General features: G+C 36.7%; 1 protein-coding gene across 6 annotated transcripts in view; it reads right to left on the reverse strand.

The window, feature by feature from the left end:
• Positions 1 to 13,825, reverse strand: part of BMAL2 (basic helix-loop-helix ARNT like 2) — a 37,397-nt gene that overhangs the window by 15,933 nt on the left and 7,639 nt on the right. For 3 of the 6 annotated variants that reach the window (XR_009819803.1, XR_009819804.1, XM_062008560.1), the window contains exons 2-7: positions 12,953 to 13,100; positions 11,603 to 11,638; positions 7,465 to 7,503; positions 4,875 to 5,032; positions 2,569 to 2,648; positions 1,472 to 1,564 (exon numbers count right to left, since the gene is read on the reverse strand). Coding sequence is in view for 4 of the 6 variants with exons in the window: in XM_062008560.1 (XP_061864544.1) it covers positions 1,472 to 1,564; positions 2,569 to 2,648; positions 4,875 to 5,032; positions 7,465 to 7,503; positions 11,603 to 11,638; positions 12,953 to 13,100 (554 nt within the window). In the remaining 2 variants the exon portion in view is untranslated. Of the gene's footprint in view, positions 1 to 1,471; positions 1,565 to 2,568; positions 2,649 to 4,874; positions 5,033 to 7,464; positions 7,504 to 9,718; positions 9,924 to 10,669; positions 10,968 to 11,602; positions 11,639 to 12,952; positions 13,101 to 13,825 lie in introns of those variants that run through there. The other 3 variants (XM_062008564.1, XM_062008572.1, XM_062008579.1) reach the window with 3 other exon arrangements.

Consider the following 13,825-nt stretch of genomic DNA (forward strand, 5'->3'; position numbering starts at 1 on the left):
ACTACCTAATGACTGAGTTCTAATTTGCTTGGACAAAATGGCACCACTGAGCCAGGAGCTGTCTGGAAGCACGGGTCAGTCCACCCCAGCACTCCTTAGTAGAGGATATTTACCGGAATCTCTCTTGCTGGGATCCATTCAGCCTGCTGATTCCACTGATCCAAAGTGGCCTGCTGCACTACTTTCTTTTGAAATTGGAAGGAATTCTCATAAAATTGGGCTAGTTTGGTTTTTTTTATTACATACCTTCACTACAGCAGATCAAATCTATGGGAAAAAAGGAGCTGTGTTGACAAGCAGTACTCTAGATTCAAATCACACAATTACTGCACACGTAAAGGGGATCGCTTTTCCTGTCAGCTAGAGTCAGAAGTGGGGTTAATGTTCTAAGAAGGCAGAATCCCTCTCTAACCCTAAGGCAAAGGGAAATGCTGAGTGCCACTGGGGTTAATAGCAGCTTTTTCAAAATATATAGGTGTAATAAACACATTAGACTGCAGGATAGGATTCATAAGTATGACGACTTCTAGATTAGCTAATAAATTCAGAGGTGAGCTCAGTCATGTTCTCTGAACCTCTTTGGCTGGAATAGCAAAGACTTATGGGTCTGGAAGTAGGTATGTCTGATGTAAGAGGTTCTAAAACGTAATTTTTAGCCCTTGAGTAAATTCAGTGTAGAGGTTTTTACAAAGATCTGCTTTACATTTGTTCCCATAAGATGGTTAACTGCATTTTAATTTAAAAAGACGGGGTTTTGGTTTTAAAATTGAAATAAGTAAATTAATTAGAAGTCTGTAAAACAGAGTCCAGATTGGTTACCCTTCCATATCTGAAGAAAATGAATATAGCAGAAATGGTTTCGAAGTTATGGAAGTAGACAGATGGAAGTACTAACTGTTTTACCCTCTGTCTTTGGAGAAGTCATAGATACATGAACAAGTTATCATGCCTTGATTATTTGTAGTAATTGTCCACAATTTTAAATGTCTCTTATTTTACAGGCTAAGCTAACTCACACTATATCAGTTTTCTTCCAGATAAGAGTACATACACAGACAGTTATTGTACATGAAGTGTTATGTAGTGCATCTGAGCATAAAAGCATTACCAAGGCAAGCTTTAATTAACTTCCCCTGCCAAACTACCACTTTTCCTTGGCCTAAATAAACCCAAACAGCTTCACATTTAAAAGAAAATCTCTTGGAGATAGAATATAGGACATCATCAAATTATGCCTTTCTCTCAGACTAGCAAGTCTCTTAAAGATGATCAACTGAAATCTGGTGCTATTACTCAGGTCAGGAACACTGACTGTACTTGCAAGTATTTCGTTCCAGGATATTCAACCTCACTTCTGAAGGAGAAATTATACACAAGGTTTGTTTTCTGTAATATACAATAAAATGGAAAAGTTAAAAAATTGTAAGAAACTGCAAGGTAAAAGCAAACCATAAAACTCAATTATAACCACCTGATCATAATTAAGTATTTTGCAAACTGATTCTGAGACAAACAGAATTTTTCCTCTGTTGCATCCAACCACAAATAGGAATCCATCTGCAGCCTGAAAATACAAAGATATTGCCATTAAAAACATATCATTAAAATATACAATGAATATTGATGACTATAAGGAAGTACACTTTTAAACACAGAATCATAGAATGGTAGGGTTAGAAGGGGCCTTTAAAGATCATCCAGTGCAACTCCCCAGCAGAAGCAGGTTCACCTAGATCAGGTCACACAGAAACATGTCCAAGTAGGTCTTGAAGACTTCCAAGGAAGGAGACTCCACAACCCCTCTGGGCCTGTGCTCCCTTACCTGAACAGTAAAATAGTTTTTTCTTACATTTAAATGGAACTTTTTGTGTTCCAGCTTAATTCCATTACCCCTTGTCCTGTTGCTTGATAACATAATTTTAAAAATTAAGTAACTTAGAAATTACACCAAAAAACAATTAAGATTGTGAGGACAGAATGAGACCTTCAACACCAGACAGCTAAAGTTTCTTTAGGCTTTGGGAAAAGAGGTAGCCAAGTGCAAAATAGCTTCACAGGCATCTTACAGATCTTGGCAAAGTATGTTATTGCAGCAAAGGAAAAAGAAAATAATTGCAAATGAAAAGGATAAAGGGATGTGGGTATACAATGAAGAGTGAAAAAATGAAAAAGGTTTCCTTCCGGGTACTATTTCTGCATCTTTTTCAAAGTACATCTTTAAAAAATCTAAATGGAGAGTAAGCAATTGCAGTATACTTATACGTAGTTAAAAGCAGTCTCTATTCTTGCATGCAGCCTTCAATATCAACATTTTTAAAACTATATATTAAATACATAGATTGTATACAGATTTATTATCCCTCCCAGGGCTGCTGTCTGCCAGGCTCACAAATCACCTTCTGTACTCCTTCATGAAAAAGCCTGTGTACAAAGTTTTATATCAGTACTTATCAAGTACATGAAAGCTTGAAGAAAAAGATGGTGAAAAAGCACTATCAAATTAAAAACTCAAATTAATGGCAAGCTATATTAAGGACACCATTTAACTGAGAATCATCTTCCACTTACCCTAAGGATTAACTGTCGGAGCTCGTCATCCTTTAAAAACGAAGGTTTATATCGGACTTCTGTATAGGAGCTACCGGAACCTGGAAAACAGATTTGTATTTAAATTTACTTTTAGCACAGTTATACTTGGTTTGTATTTTATAAATTTTCTTTGCAACCAAAACAGAAGAATAAAAAAAGATATTTTAAATTCTACAAATATTAAAAATGAAACCAGCTCATAAACATACACTGGTAATGAATACAGGCACAAAACCAGCTTTTTCCCTCCATTCACTTGCATAAAACAAGGAAACTTCTGTTCAGATATGTTTAATGTACTGCTAGAGAAATGGTATTTTAAGAACTGAATTTTCTAGAAACATGTTGTAGGCGTATTTCAGAATCCTTAAAATTTGCTGAATATGAGTAATTCCAATGTAATCTATTGCCTTTTTGCATGAATAGCACTTCTTTAGTACTATATATCCAACAATCAAAAAAACCCTCTATTGTAGTCAACTGAAGGTCTCACCAAATGTGTTGAGACTGACTCACAACATTTACTGTTCCAGCACCCATGGCAAGTACTCCAAGGTAATTTTAGCCATTACAAGCATTTACACAAATTTTTCTGGGCATGTTTGAGGTAAACAGCAGTTGAACTTTCCATCAAATTTCAGCATTCCCTCTAATTCCACATAGTATCTTGTTTTTCTTAAAGCATTTGTCTTGAAGATACATATAATAGCTGTGCTGGATAGAGCCCAGTTTTCATATCCTATTGTTAAAATACAAATGTCTGAGCTGAAGATTTCTTGCAGATGCCTGTTTAAACTGCAAATGTAATTATTGTCCTGCTATTTTGTCACATTATTTCTTTACATAAAATTATAGAGGTCTGTTGGGCCAAGAAGGCTGAGAAAACCCTTCCAACCAAAATTATTTATGATATATACTGGCAAGATAGTAGCATAATTCATTTCCTACACTCCTCTGACTTGAGGCTAATAGTATGCTTATTAGATATGTTTATTCATAACGATTTTAAGACATTTTGCTTGAAGTAGATCAAATTATTATTCTGAAACTGTGCTGCCAAAAAGCCTGAAATTTTGTGTGCTGCTGACAGACCACGTGATATGCATCCTGTATTTGGATATATTTTTTTGGGGGAGGAAAAAAATCCCCAACCTCAGCAATAGCAAAAGAAGAGGAAAGAAGATATTCTAGTTTGATGCCAACACTAAAGCATTCACCAAGATCCATGATTGAATTTGTTAGTTGACTGAAGATATAAACTTTTGATAACTCTTTTTCTTGGCACTCTCTCTAATTTCATGGTGTTTAAGACTATGTTTACAAAGTCATCAACCATTTTGTTAAAGAACGTTTTGTCTCGAAACATCCCTTATGACTTGCAGGCAAAAAAACGTTTTAAATATTATTATGTCCAAACAGATTTTTTTCTTTAGTTCTATACAACTGTTTTTGGTTTTATGAAGTTACACCGTAAAAGACTTAACCTATCACTGAAGCGAGTTCTCTGTGCTCCCTATCAGTACAACTACCTACATCAGTTTCTTTGGGTAAGCATTAGCATACTTTCCCATCATTGAAGAGATTTTTTTTTTCTAATCTTGTACTGAAAAAATAACTCATGAGAAGGATTTCATATAAATGACTTGGGCTTCAACTTAAAGACTTCCCAAAATTTCATTGGGGTTTTTTGTTGGTTTTTTGTTTGGTTTGTTGGTTTGTGGGGGTTTGTTTTTTTTTTTTCAAAATCATCTTTTTCCCTGATATTGTAAATTTTTAAGTCAACAGACAAACATGAAATTTCAATACAGGGACGAAGAGTTAATGTAATCACAAATATGGGAATAACAAACACGAGTATGAAGACCATTAGCTTCTCTTTTAGCAGTATAGCTGTTGGCATTGGTATAGCACCACAGGTTTTACCATTAAAGAAACTATGACGGAAAGTGGATAGATCACAAAACATATGTTTCATTTGGAGGCTGAAATATAAAGAAAAACAGACTTGCTTGGTCATTTTAATTTTTCAAAATAATCAAGGAGTGGCTTGATTGCAAGGCATCAAGTCAGAAAATATCAGACAGTGAAGAGTGGCTTTTTTCCTGCTATATTAAGCAAAAAGTAGAAATTTGGTTCTGGAAGTCACAAACATAATTTAAATGACGAATGTAATCTGAACTGAATCCAGTAAGGAAACGTAAAATAAATAACCATGCATCAAAAGGTCATACATAGTATACCTCCCGATAAAACAAAGACATTGAAAACTAGTTTCCTAAACCCACCTTTTAAAGATTTTAAGTGTTGCACAGCCATCCGTAGCACTGTAAGCTTGTCTAGCTTTCGTGCCATGGGATTGCACTGAGGTATCATAGCAGACAATTCCTCTATCAAATTATTCATTTTGTCTCTTCTTCGTTTCTCTGTTTGACTGTGAGCCTCTCTAAGAAGAAAAATTATTTTAATCAAGATTCAGAACACATGATTCTCCTCATCATATTAACAATACATTCTTGGTGATGGAACACATCACAAGAAGTACAACCACACTGAAACAGTTTTTCATACAATGCTTCTATTTTGAAAACTGAATTGGCTTCACTTGAACAACACAGAAATAGTTGTCACAATGGTGTGAAGCAGAAACAAAAGGCTGCCAAGACTTATAAAAGTTAAATTTTTCTTGGGACCAATGCCATCCAAGTGAATACTTTGACATTTTGCCATGTACCTGAGATATTTTGAAGTCAGCAGTAACTACTGGAGGACATTTCTGCTCCCTGACCCTATCTCTCCCTGACCTATATAACTATGATGTGGTATTTGGTCTGCAGCTTTTTTTTTTGGTTTGTTTAATAATATCTTCTTGTTATCTCATTACTTCAAAAATTACTCAAACACTGATGCAAACACAAGCATTTATTCATAGCATAGCAGAAGCAACACAGAATACATTGGTATGTGCTTATAAGAGATGCAGTGGAAACTGAAAGAAAAAGCTATGCCTCAGGTAATTTCATCGGGGTGTTTCAGAAAGCCCTCCCCCTTTCACCTGATGAAGTGGTAGAAGCGGTTTCAATCTCTGAGCCTCAGATTTCATCTCTTCGTAAAAACTCTGTCCAAAAACTCATCACAGAAAGCTTTTCTTCCTGGACAGTTTTAATCTTAAAGGCCCTTGTAAGGCACGTAACAGTGCACATCATATATTTATACTTCAAGCTACCTTTTCTTTAATTATTTCTAGTATTAGCTTTTCTAGTTGATCTCCTCCCTTCTAACATCCTCTAGGAGATTAAAAAAAAGTTGAATTCATTCTTTTCCCTCCTTACTCAGAATACAAGCTAGACACTCAATGAAAATGAAGATTATTTTTGTTTCTGATGAGACCAGACACAGTTTGAGACAGGGGCAACAAGTTTTGGTTAACCTATCTCCAAAACTCTTCCTCTCAGGTAAGAGGAAGATACTAAAGGTAATAAATAAAGTTAAGTACACCCAGTCTGTTGAGAAAGAATAAAGTATCATTTTAAAGACCCAGCCTTCTGTTATTTTATTATTTTACACAGAAATAAATCTCTTCTCCACACAAATAACTATGGATCATTCATCCAAGCAATTAGCTTTTCTCTCTCTAAAGCCTTTTTAAAAACGACTTTTATCAGTTATTCTCAGCTCTACAGGTTCACCCAACTTTTCTGTTAGTGTCAGGTAGGAACAGTCAAGAAATACATCGTGTATGCTCCTTGAACTGTGACCCTCAGGAAGACAGATACAAACATTTGTGGAAAGAAGACAATCTTTGACATTTCTAAGAGTCAGGAAGAAGTTACAGAAACCTGAACAGGTGGATAGAGAAATTTATCTGACAACTAGATGACTCAAAAAGTCTTCTGTCACATTCCCCAGTTATAATGGAGAACTGAGAAAAGCTCCTCAGTAAGCTTGAGAAAAGAAACACTGGAGGGAGATAACTTTGAAGCAAATCTTCAAAGACTTCCCTAAAATTTTTTTTCCTTCAACTGATGAAGCAAAACTTAAAAAAAAAATAACAATACAACATCAAAGATATTCAAGCAATGTACAAAACACAATCTTGTATAGCAATCTGGGATACTCAGTAAAGAAAAATGAATTTTGGAGTTAAACAAAAGATTGTCAATATTTTTTGGAACACTTTCATTTGTTCCATTTTATTTCATTTACAGGAACACTTCATAATTATTTATTAGCATACTGTATAACTAATATTCTTTTGATAGAGTGGATTATTTCTGCTTTGACATGTCTGCTCACATGACAAATGAAAGACACTTTTATTTTTAAAACAACTTTATAAACCAGCTCTAGCTTTTTTAAAGTGGCTTTTCAATAGTTTAAAATATTTCTTTGGACAAATTATCACTGAATTCAGTCGTAATGCATTTAGAATTTTACAATGTGAATTTCAATTACAATTCAGGTAAGATATGAATTCAAAGTGCAGTGGCAAACGTTGAATAATTTCCCATACAAAAAATTGCTCCAGAACAAGAATTCTTTTCTATGTTTTGCTGAATCCGTTTGAAGAGAGATAAACTTTAAATACCTTCAAGACTAAAACAATCCAGAAAACAATTATCAAATTCACAGAGAGGATCAGCTCTCCCCTTTATACATGATTTGAGTGTACTGCATTCAATTCTCATCTTGAAAATTTTTACCTTAGGTTTTCACTAGATTGTCTGAGACATTCTGTAATGCAACTTCCATTAAAATTAGTAGAAAATAAAATCCTCAAGGATTAATAAACATTTAGGAGGAAGATATTTACTGTTAACTATTTGTCAGTTTTGATGAACATTATGCACAACATGCACTTTTATTGTAAATTAGTACCTGAAATCTTTTACTTTGGCATGTTCTTCATCTTCACTCCTAAAGAAAACAAGATACAGAGTTTTACATCACATATTTAATACTAGGTGTTTCTTTCCTTCCATGAATTCAAGAAGATACAGAAAATGCTACAAATTTACTACAACTCTGACATAAAGCAAACTCTCAAAAATTCCTAAGTCAAAATGATCTAATAAGTGATGCATAATAGCAAGAGACCAAAGCACAACTTCACAGTTATGTGAAGGTATTATGAGGCTATTTCATAATTACACAGCTATTTTTAATTCTGGAAAAAAACAACATTAATGGAACTCTCAAGTTCAGGGTGGATTTTCTTAATTAAAATTTTACAACAGAGATCATTTATTCAGGTTTTTATTTTCAAAATCTTATTGTCAAATAACCAAAAAAGCAACCTTAGCCTACACTGGGTCTAAAATACACTTCAATTGCTCATAGTCAGAAAAAGAAAGTGAAAGCCAGTCAGAGTACCCATATCATGATACAAATTTGACATGAGGAAAATATTAAAGATGATTCAAACAAAGGCAATGATCTTTTTCCCCCAAGTCACTTTATTTTTCAACACCATCTATTAAGACTTTCATAGCGTGACCTAGCAGTTATCTTTACCATTCACTATAAGCAGTTTGGTACTTGCAGAGCGGCAGTTCCCATACAAATACTGGCTACTATTTTCTTTAAAAGAAAAACTGATCCAAATATTTTATTCTTTCTACTACACTTAGCTCTTCAGCCTTTTTAATTCAGTGGAAACATGTCATGTATTACCTAAATTCCGTGCCAGAGGAGAGAGCTGCCAGCCTATCACCTTTTTAGAAGCGGCCTAAATTGTACCAGAAGGATTATAAGGAGGCAGGTTTATTAGTCAGCAGCTCTTTCCTTTGAGAAAATGGAAGTAGGAAGTAAGATAGTTGGAGACTACACCCTTAGGAAAGTCCACAAAAGCAGCTTCTGTAACTGTAATTAAATACTGACTCCAGCAACGATCCAGCAGCCAGAGGTAAATTTACAGACAATTCAGAGATCCAGCTCTTCAACCTAGGATTTCACAGGAACCCAGGAATCTTCTAGACAGTGTGATAAACCCAAACACAGGAGTAGGTTGGGCTCGTGAGACCATAGGATTTTCATCACTGAAACTGTTTCAGATTTAGATAACAATAACTAATATTTTTCTTTCATTTTAAAAGAAACTTTTTCCAGAAATGTGTACATGTGATGAACTCCAACAGGAGTTACACTGTCTCACTGTAAGATGAGAAAAAGGGAGCTGGACCAACTGTAATGCAGCATGTGGCCTATTAACATCTCCTCCCTCAGGAGCTCCACTTGGGGAAGAAACTAGAACAAATTTGCTGCTCAAGCAAACACTCACAGCCTCCAGCAGATTTATATAGCCTCTATCCTATCATTTGTGTTGTTACAGATATAAATAGTTACATTAAAACTACTGTGACTACATGGAGTGAAATTCTGCCTCATGGTTATAATGTAGATATACTTAACTGGTACTAGAAAAAATAGAATGTCTTTTAATCAGGAAAACAAAAAATATCACCTTTTCCTCTATTTCCTCAATTGATTTATTAAACATACTTCCCCATTTCTTCTAAAACAGAAGCAGAGGTTTTAAAGACAGAAAAGTAGAATTTTTATTCACACTTTTCCGTCATGAGCACCATGGAAAAAAATTCACAAAGAAATGAACAACTTATCACCAAAGAAAGATTTTCATACTACCCAATAAGCCATCTACCAAACACTGACTGCCCTGCAGAAAGTGATTTGAGGGTGGTGAACAGCAGCAGGCTCCATATGAGCCAGCAGCAGGCTCTGGCAGCCAAGAGGGCAAACTGTATCCTGGGGTGCATCAATCACAGGATAACCAGCCAGACAAAAGAGGTGATTATCCCCATGTTCAGCATTGGTGCGGCCTCACCTTGAGTACTGCACGGAGTTCTAGGCCCTATAATTTGAGAAGGATGTGAATGTCCTTGAATGCACCCAGAAGAGGGCACCAAAGCTGGTGAAGAGGAGCTGTTGAGGATTCTGTGTCTAGTTGGGAAAAAGGGAGGTTGAAGGGTGACCTACTTGCTCTCTACAGCTTCCTGATGAGAAGGAGTAGAGAGGTAGGTGCTGATCTCCTCTCCCCGATATCTAGTGAAAGGATGCATTCTAAGCTACACCAAGAGAAGTTTACACTGAACATTAGATAACATTTCTTTACCTAGAGAGATGGTCGTTGCTCCAAGCCCGTAGCATTTAAGAAGCACTTGGAATATGCCCTTAACAACATGCTTTAACTTTTGGGTGGCCCTGAAGTGGTCAGAGGCACTGACTTTAGGTCAGTGGTCCTGAAGTTGGATCAGATAATCTCTGTAGATCCCTTCCAACTGAAGCATTCTGTTCTAGATCCCTTCCAACTGAAGCATTCTGTTCTCTTATATAAAAAAAAGAATATCGCACAGCTACATTTAAACAGGCATACATTCTAAGTAGTCACGTGCAGAAAAAGAAATAAAAACAACCTATGTAATTAATAACTATCCTATTACATACATGCACAAAGGGTTTAGTTACGCTGCACAGTCAATCTTAACTCTGGTTTATCACCTTGTAATAGCATTATTTTAAGATAGTTGTGATAGCTCTATTTTTAAAAGTATTTGTCATGGTTTAAGCCTAGCCAGCAATGAAGCACCATGCAGTCTCTTGCTCTCTATCCCCCATCCACTCCCATCTTCTTTAGGATGGTGGAGGCCCCAGTGAGATGAGAGGAAAAAACATAACCAAGGACCTTGTGGATCAAGACAAGGACAGGGAGGGCTCATTGCCAATTACAATTCTGGGCAAAATACACTCCACTACTCGACTTAGAGAGGAAAGTAAAACAGTTTATTCTACTACTACTAGAAATAGAACAGAACAGACAGCAAAACCAGGGCAGGATGACGAGAAAAAAATACAACCAGCCTTCCCTGCCTTCTTCCCAGTCTCAGCTCACTGCTCCTGATGTCTCTACCTCCTCCTCCTCCCTCAATGTCTCAGGGGGGTAGGGAATGGAGGATGTGGTCAGTCTCTCACAGATAGTCTCTGCTGCTTCTCTCTTCTCAGACAAGGACAACTCCTTGCATTCTTCCCCTGCTCCAACACGGTGTAACTCCCAATGGATACAAACCTCTCCAGTGTGAATTCTTCCCAAGGGCTACAGCTTCTGCTCACAAACTCCTCCAGCGTGGGACTCCTCTGCAGCAGCAGCATTTTGTGCACCTTCTGCTGCAGTGCTGCCCTCCCACAAATCCAATTCACAGCCTCCTCCGGGCACAGTCACTGCCTCTGGCCTGGGGTCCTCTACGAACTGCCAAGAAATCTCTGCTTCGCCAGTCCTCCCCACAGGATGCAGGGGGACAGCCTGTCATTTCCCCATAGGATGCAGAAGAGTGTCTGCTCCAGCACACCTCTTCCTTTCATTTCTTACTGACTTTGGGGCCCGCATGGCTGTTTCTCTCTCTCTTCCAACTCCTTGCACCACCACCAGCTGGAAAAGAAGGAAGAATAGGAAGCATCCTCCTCTTCTGGCTTCTTCTTAAAAAGTGATCATGGAGGCACCCAATTGGCTCAGCCCCAGAAGTGGGTCTGACTCAGAGCCTTGGAAATTTTTGAGCAACTTCTTACAGGAGCCATCTTTACTGTCCCTAGCCCATTACCAGAAACTGCTCCACACAAAACCATGACATGAGGTTTAAATTAACAAACAAAAAATGTTTCTATGCACCAGTCCTAGAAGAGCGTGAGACCTCTCCCTCACCTGCCTGCTCTTATTTAATCATTACTTTTCATTCATTCCCATTCTTAACCTTAACTACAATAACAAGAAGTCTGGTAAAGTTATAAGGAAGTCAAAAGTGGCATCTTAGAAAGAAATATCAGAAAACCTTAACATTGGATGGACCTATCCATCCTGTTAGTTAGCTATATGTTCATCACCTTGTGCTGTTCAAAGATCTGCCCTTAGACAACACATTCCTTAAGGCAAAACACACAGCTCACCTAGCCAAACTGGAAAATGTTAACAGCACTGAAAAAAAAATGATTCATTTATGAAAAGTACCTTTTCTGAGGATCACCATCAACTTCAACAGTATCCCTGCAGAAATAGGTAATAACATTAAGCAAAACGCAGTTTGAAGCACAAAAGGATGAATTCATACACCCAATGAAAACAAGCCACAGAAAAATTTTAGTGGAAACCCCACTTGATCAGTTATTTTCACCAAGAATGTTAGTTTTTAGAAACTAATTCTTAGTTCTTATAAAACAACAGTTTTTCAATTTGTATTTCAACATGGATATGATTTTTTTTTTTTAACCACAGAATTTTCATGAAATCAGAGCAAGATCCAGACTTCAGGGAAACACTACAGACGAACCATCACTCTTATTGAACAGGTTAAAATCAACAAATGCTACTGAAACAGAATGGAGACTTCCCCCCGCCCCCCCCCCAGGAATGAATGTATTTCTGGAGTTTTTTGTGATCTACAAGACATATTTGAATCTCCAAGTTGACAATTACATCAGCAACCACGGTATGGTAGATCAATGGACTGCATTCTGTAGATCTATGGACTATATATATGGAAGAAGAACTGCTTAAAGAGAACACTTTAGTAATCATCAATACATGTAAATTTCATGCTTCACCTCTTTATTTAAAAGTGGATTTTCCACACTAGTTTGGAGATACTTGTAATGCACTAGATCTGCAGGCTGACTTGTGTCCCTCACTTCTAGTTGATTAATACAGCTTTGAATAGATCACTTTTTGAATTTCTTTTTTTCCTAAGTAAATGATTATTTGGCAGTTATAAAACAGGATAAAACAGTCGACAGTATCATCTCAGTAGTCAAGTATGACCAAGTACTACTGTAGGACAGTCCTCATTTTTAGGTCACGTCTGCCTGGATCTTTAAGTAAACAGCTATCATGGTCACTGAAGAAGCAGTTCTGATTCTGCAGTTCTAGATCAAAGAGCTTAACTAGTAATCTTATTTCATCCTTTAAGGTGGTATTCTGGTGTGCACTTGTGAGACTTCAAGTAACTTAATTTTTGCAAAAAAGAACTTGTCTTTACTTGCAGGCAAGGAAGTGCAGGGGGTGAGGGGGGGGTGGGAAGGGAAGGAAACAAAAGAGTGAAGATTGAAATTTCATCATTAGAGACACATTACCCATACCCCTCAGGTCAGGAAATTACATTATAGAATCCTACATATATCACTTCAAAAGAAGAAAAATAATGCTTAGTTCTAACAACTCACACCTGTCAAACAATGCATTTGTAAGAAATTTTAACAAATAATGGTAATAAAGGAAAGAAGACGGGACAGTCACCATGTTGCATAAATAACAGATGAATGTCTCAAATTTATGTTGAGACACATACGGAATCCATTTACTTACTGGTTATCAGAATCACTTCCTTTGCGCTTCCTGGGAATCTCCGCCACAGAAGCGTTGAAAGAAGTGGTGGTAGCAGGCTTAGTTATTGGATTCATGAGGCTCAGGACTCCAGAAGAAATGCATGGGTTTCCATCTATTGAAAAGTTATCTGTGAATGAGAAGGAAAAAAAAAAGCTCAGTGCCCAGTAAGAGTTATGTCATAATGCATTCATTCTGATTTTCATTTGGAAGAAAACCCCAGAAATATCAATGAGTGGCTTCTATGCCTCTAATGCAAAAACCAGAAAGACTACACCGCTACAACCTCCATACAGAAGAGTACATTGACTTCCAGCAGTCCTCAACGAACACATCAATGCAGTGTAATATCCATCTATTCTTCTCCTCACATAATCTTAGCAGACTACACTTAAAATCACCAGCATGTCAAACATCCTGCTGCAAAAATCACAGGATGTGACATTAGTCCGCAGATCAAAGTACTGCAACTAACAATAAAGGAAACTTTAAAAATGTATAGTGAACTACACTTTTTAAACAAGCTAAAAATGAAAGTTCAACATAACTATGTTTCTGACAAAATTTACAATAACAGGTAACATCAGTAATGTCAATCAGAAGAATCTTAAAAGCTTGTCAAATTCTATTTCAAAGTTTCTTTCACAATTCTCCTCTCAAGGAAAACTACTTTGGTTCTGGGAGGGACCGAAGAGTAGTTACAAGCCAAAATAATCCTAGTGACCTACTAGAAAAGGAAAACAGTCTCATGGAATCTAACTTCTATTACTCTTTTTTCTATTGCAATACAGAGCTATCACAAAGATCCACCCAGCCGAAGTTTATGTAAAGAAGCAGAACTGTTTCAGCTATCAT

This window comes from Colius striatus, chromosome 1, assembly GCF_028858725.1.
Source record: "Colius striatus isolate bColStr4 chromosome 1, bColStr4.1.hap1, whole genome shotgun sequence".
NCBI lineage: Eukaryota > Metazoa > Chordata > Aves > Coliiformes > Coliidae > Colius > Colius striatus.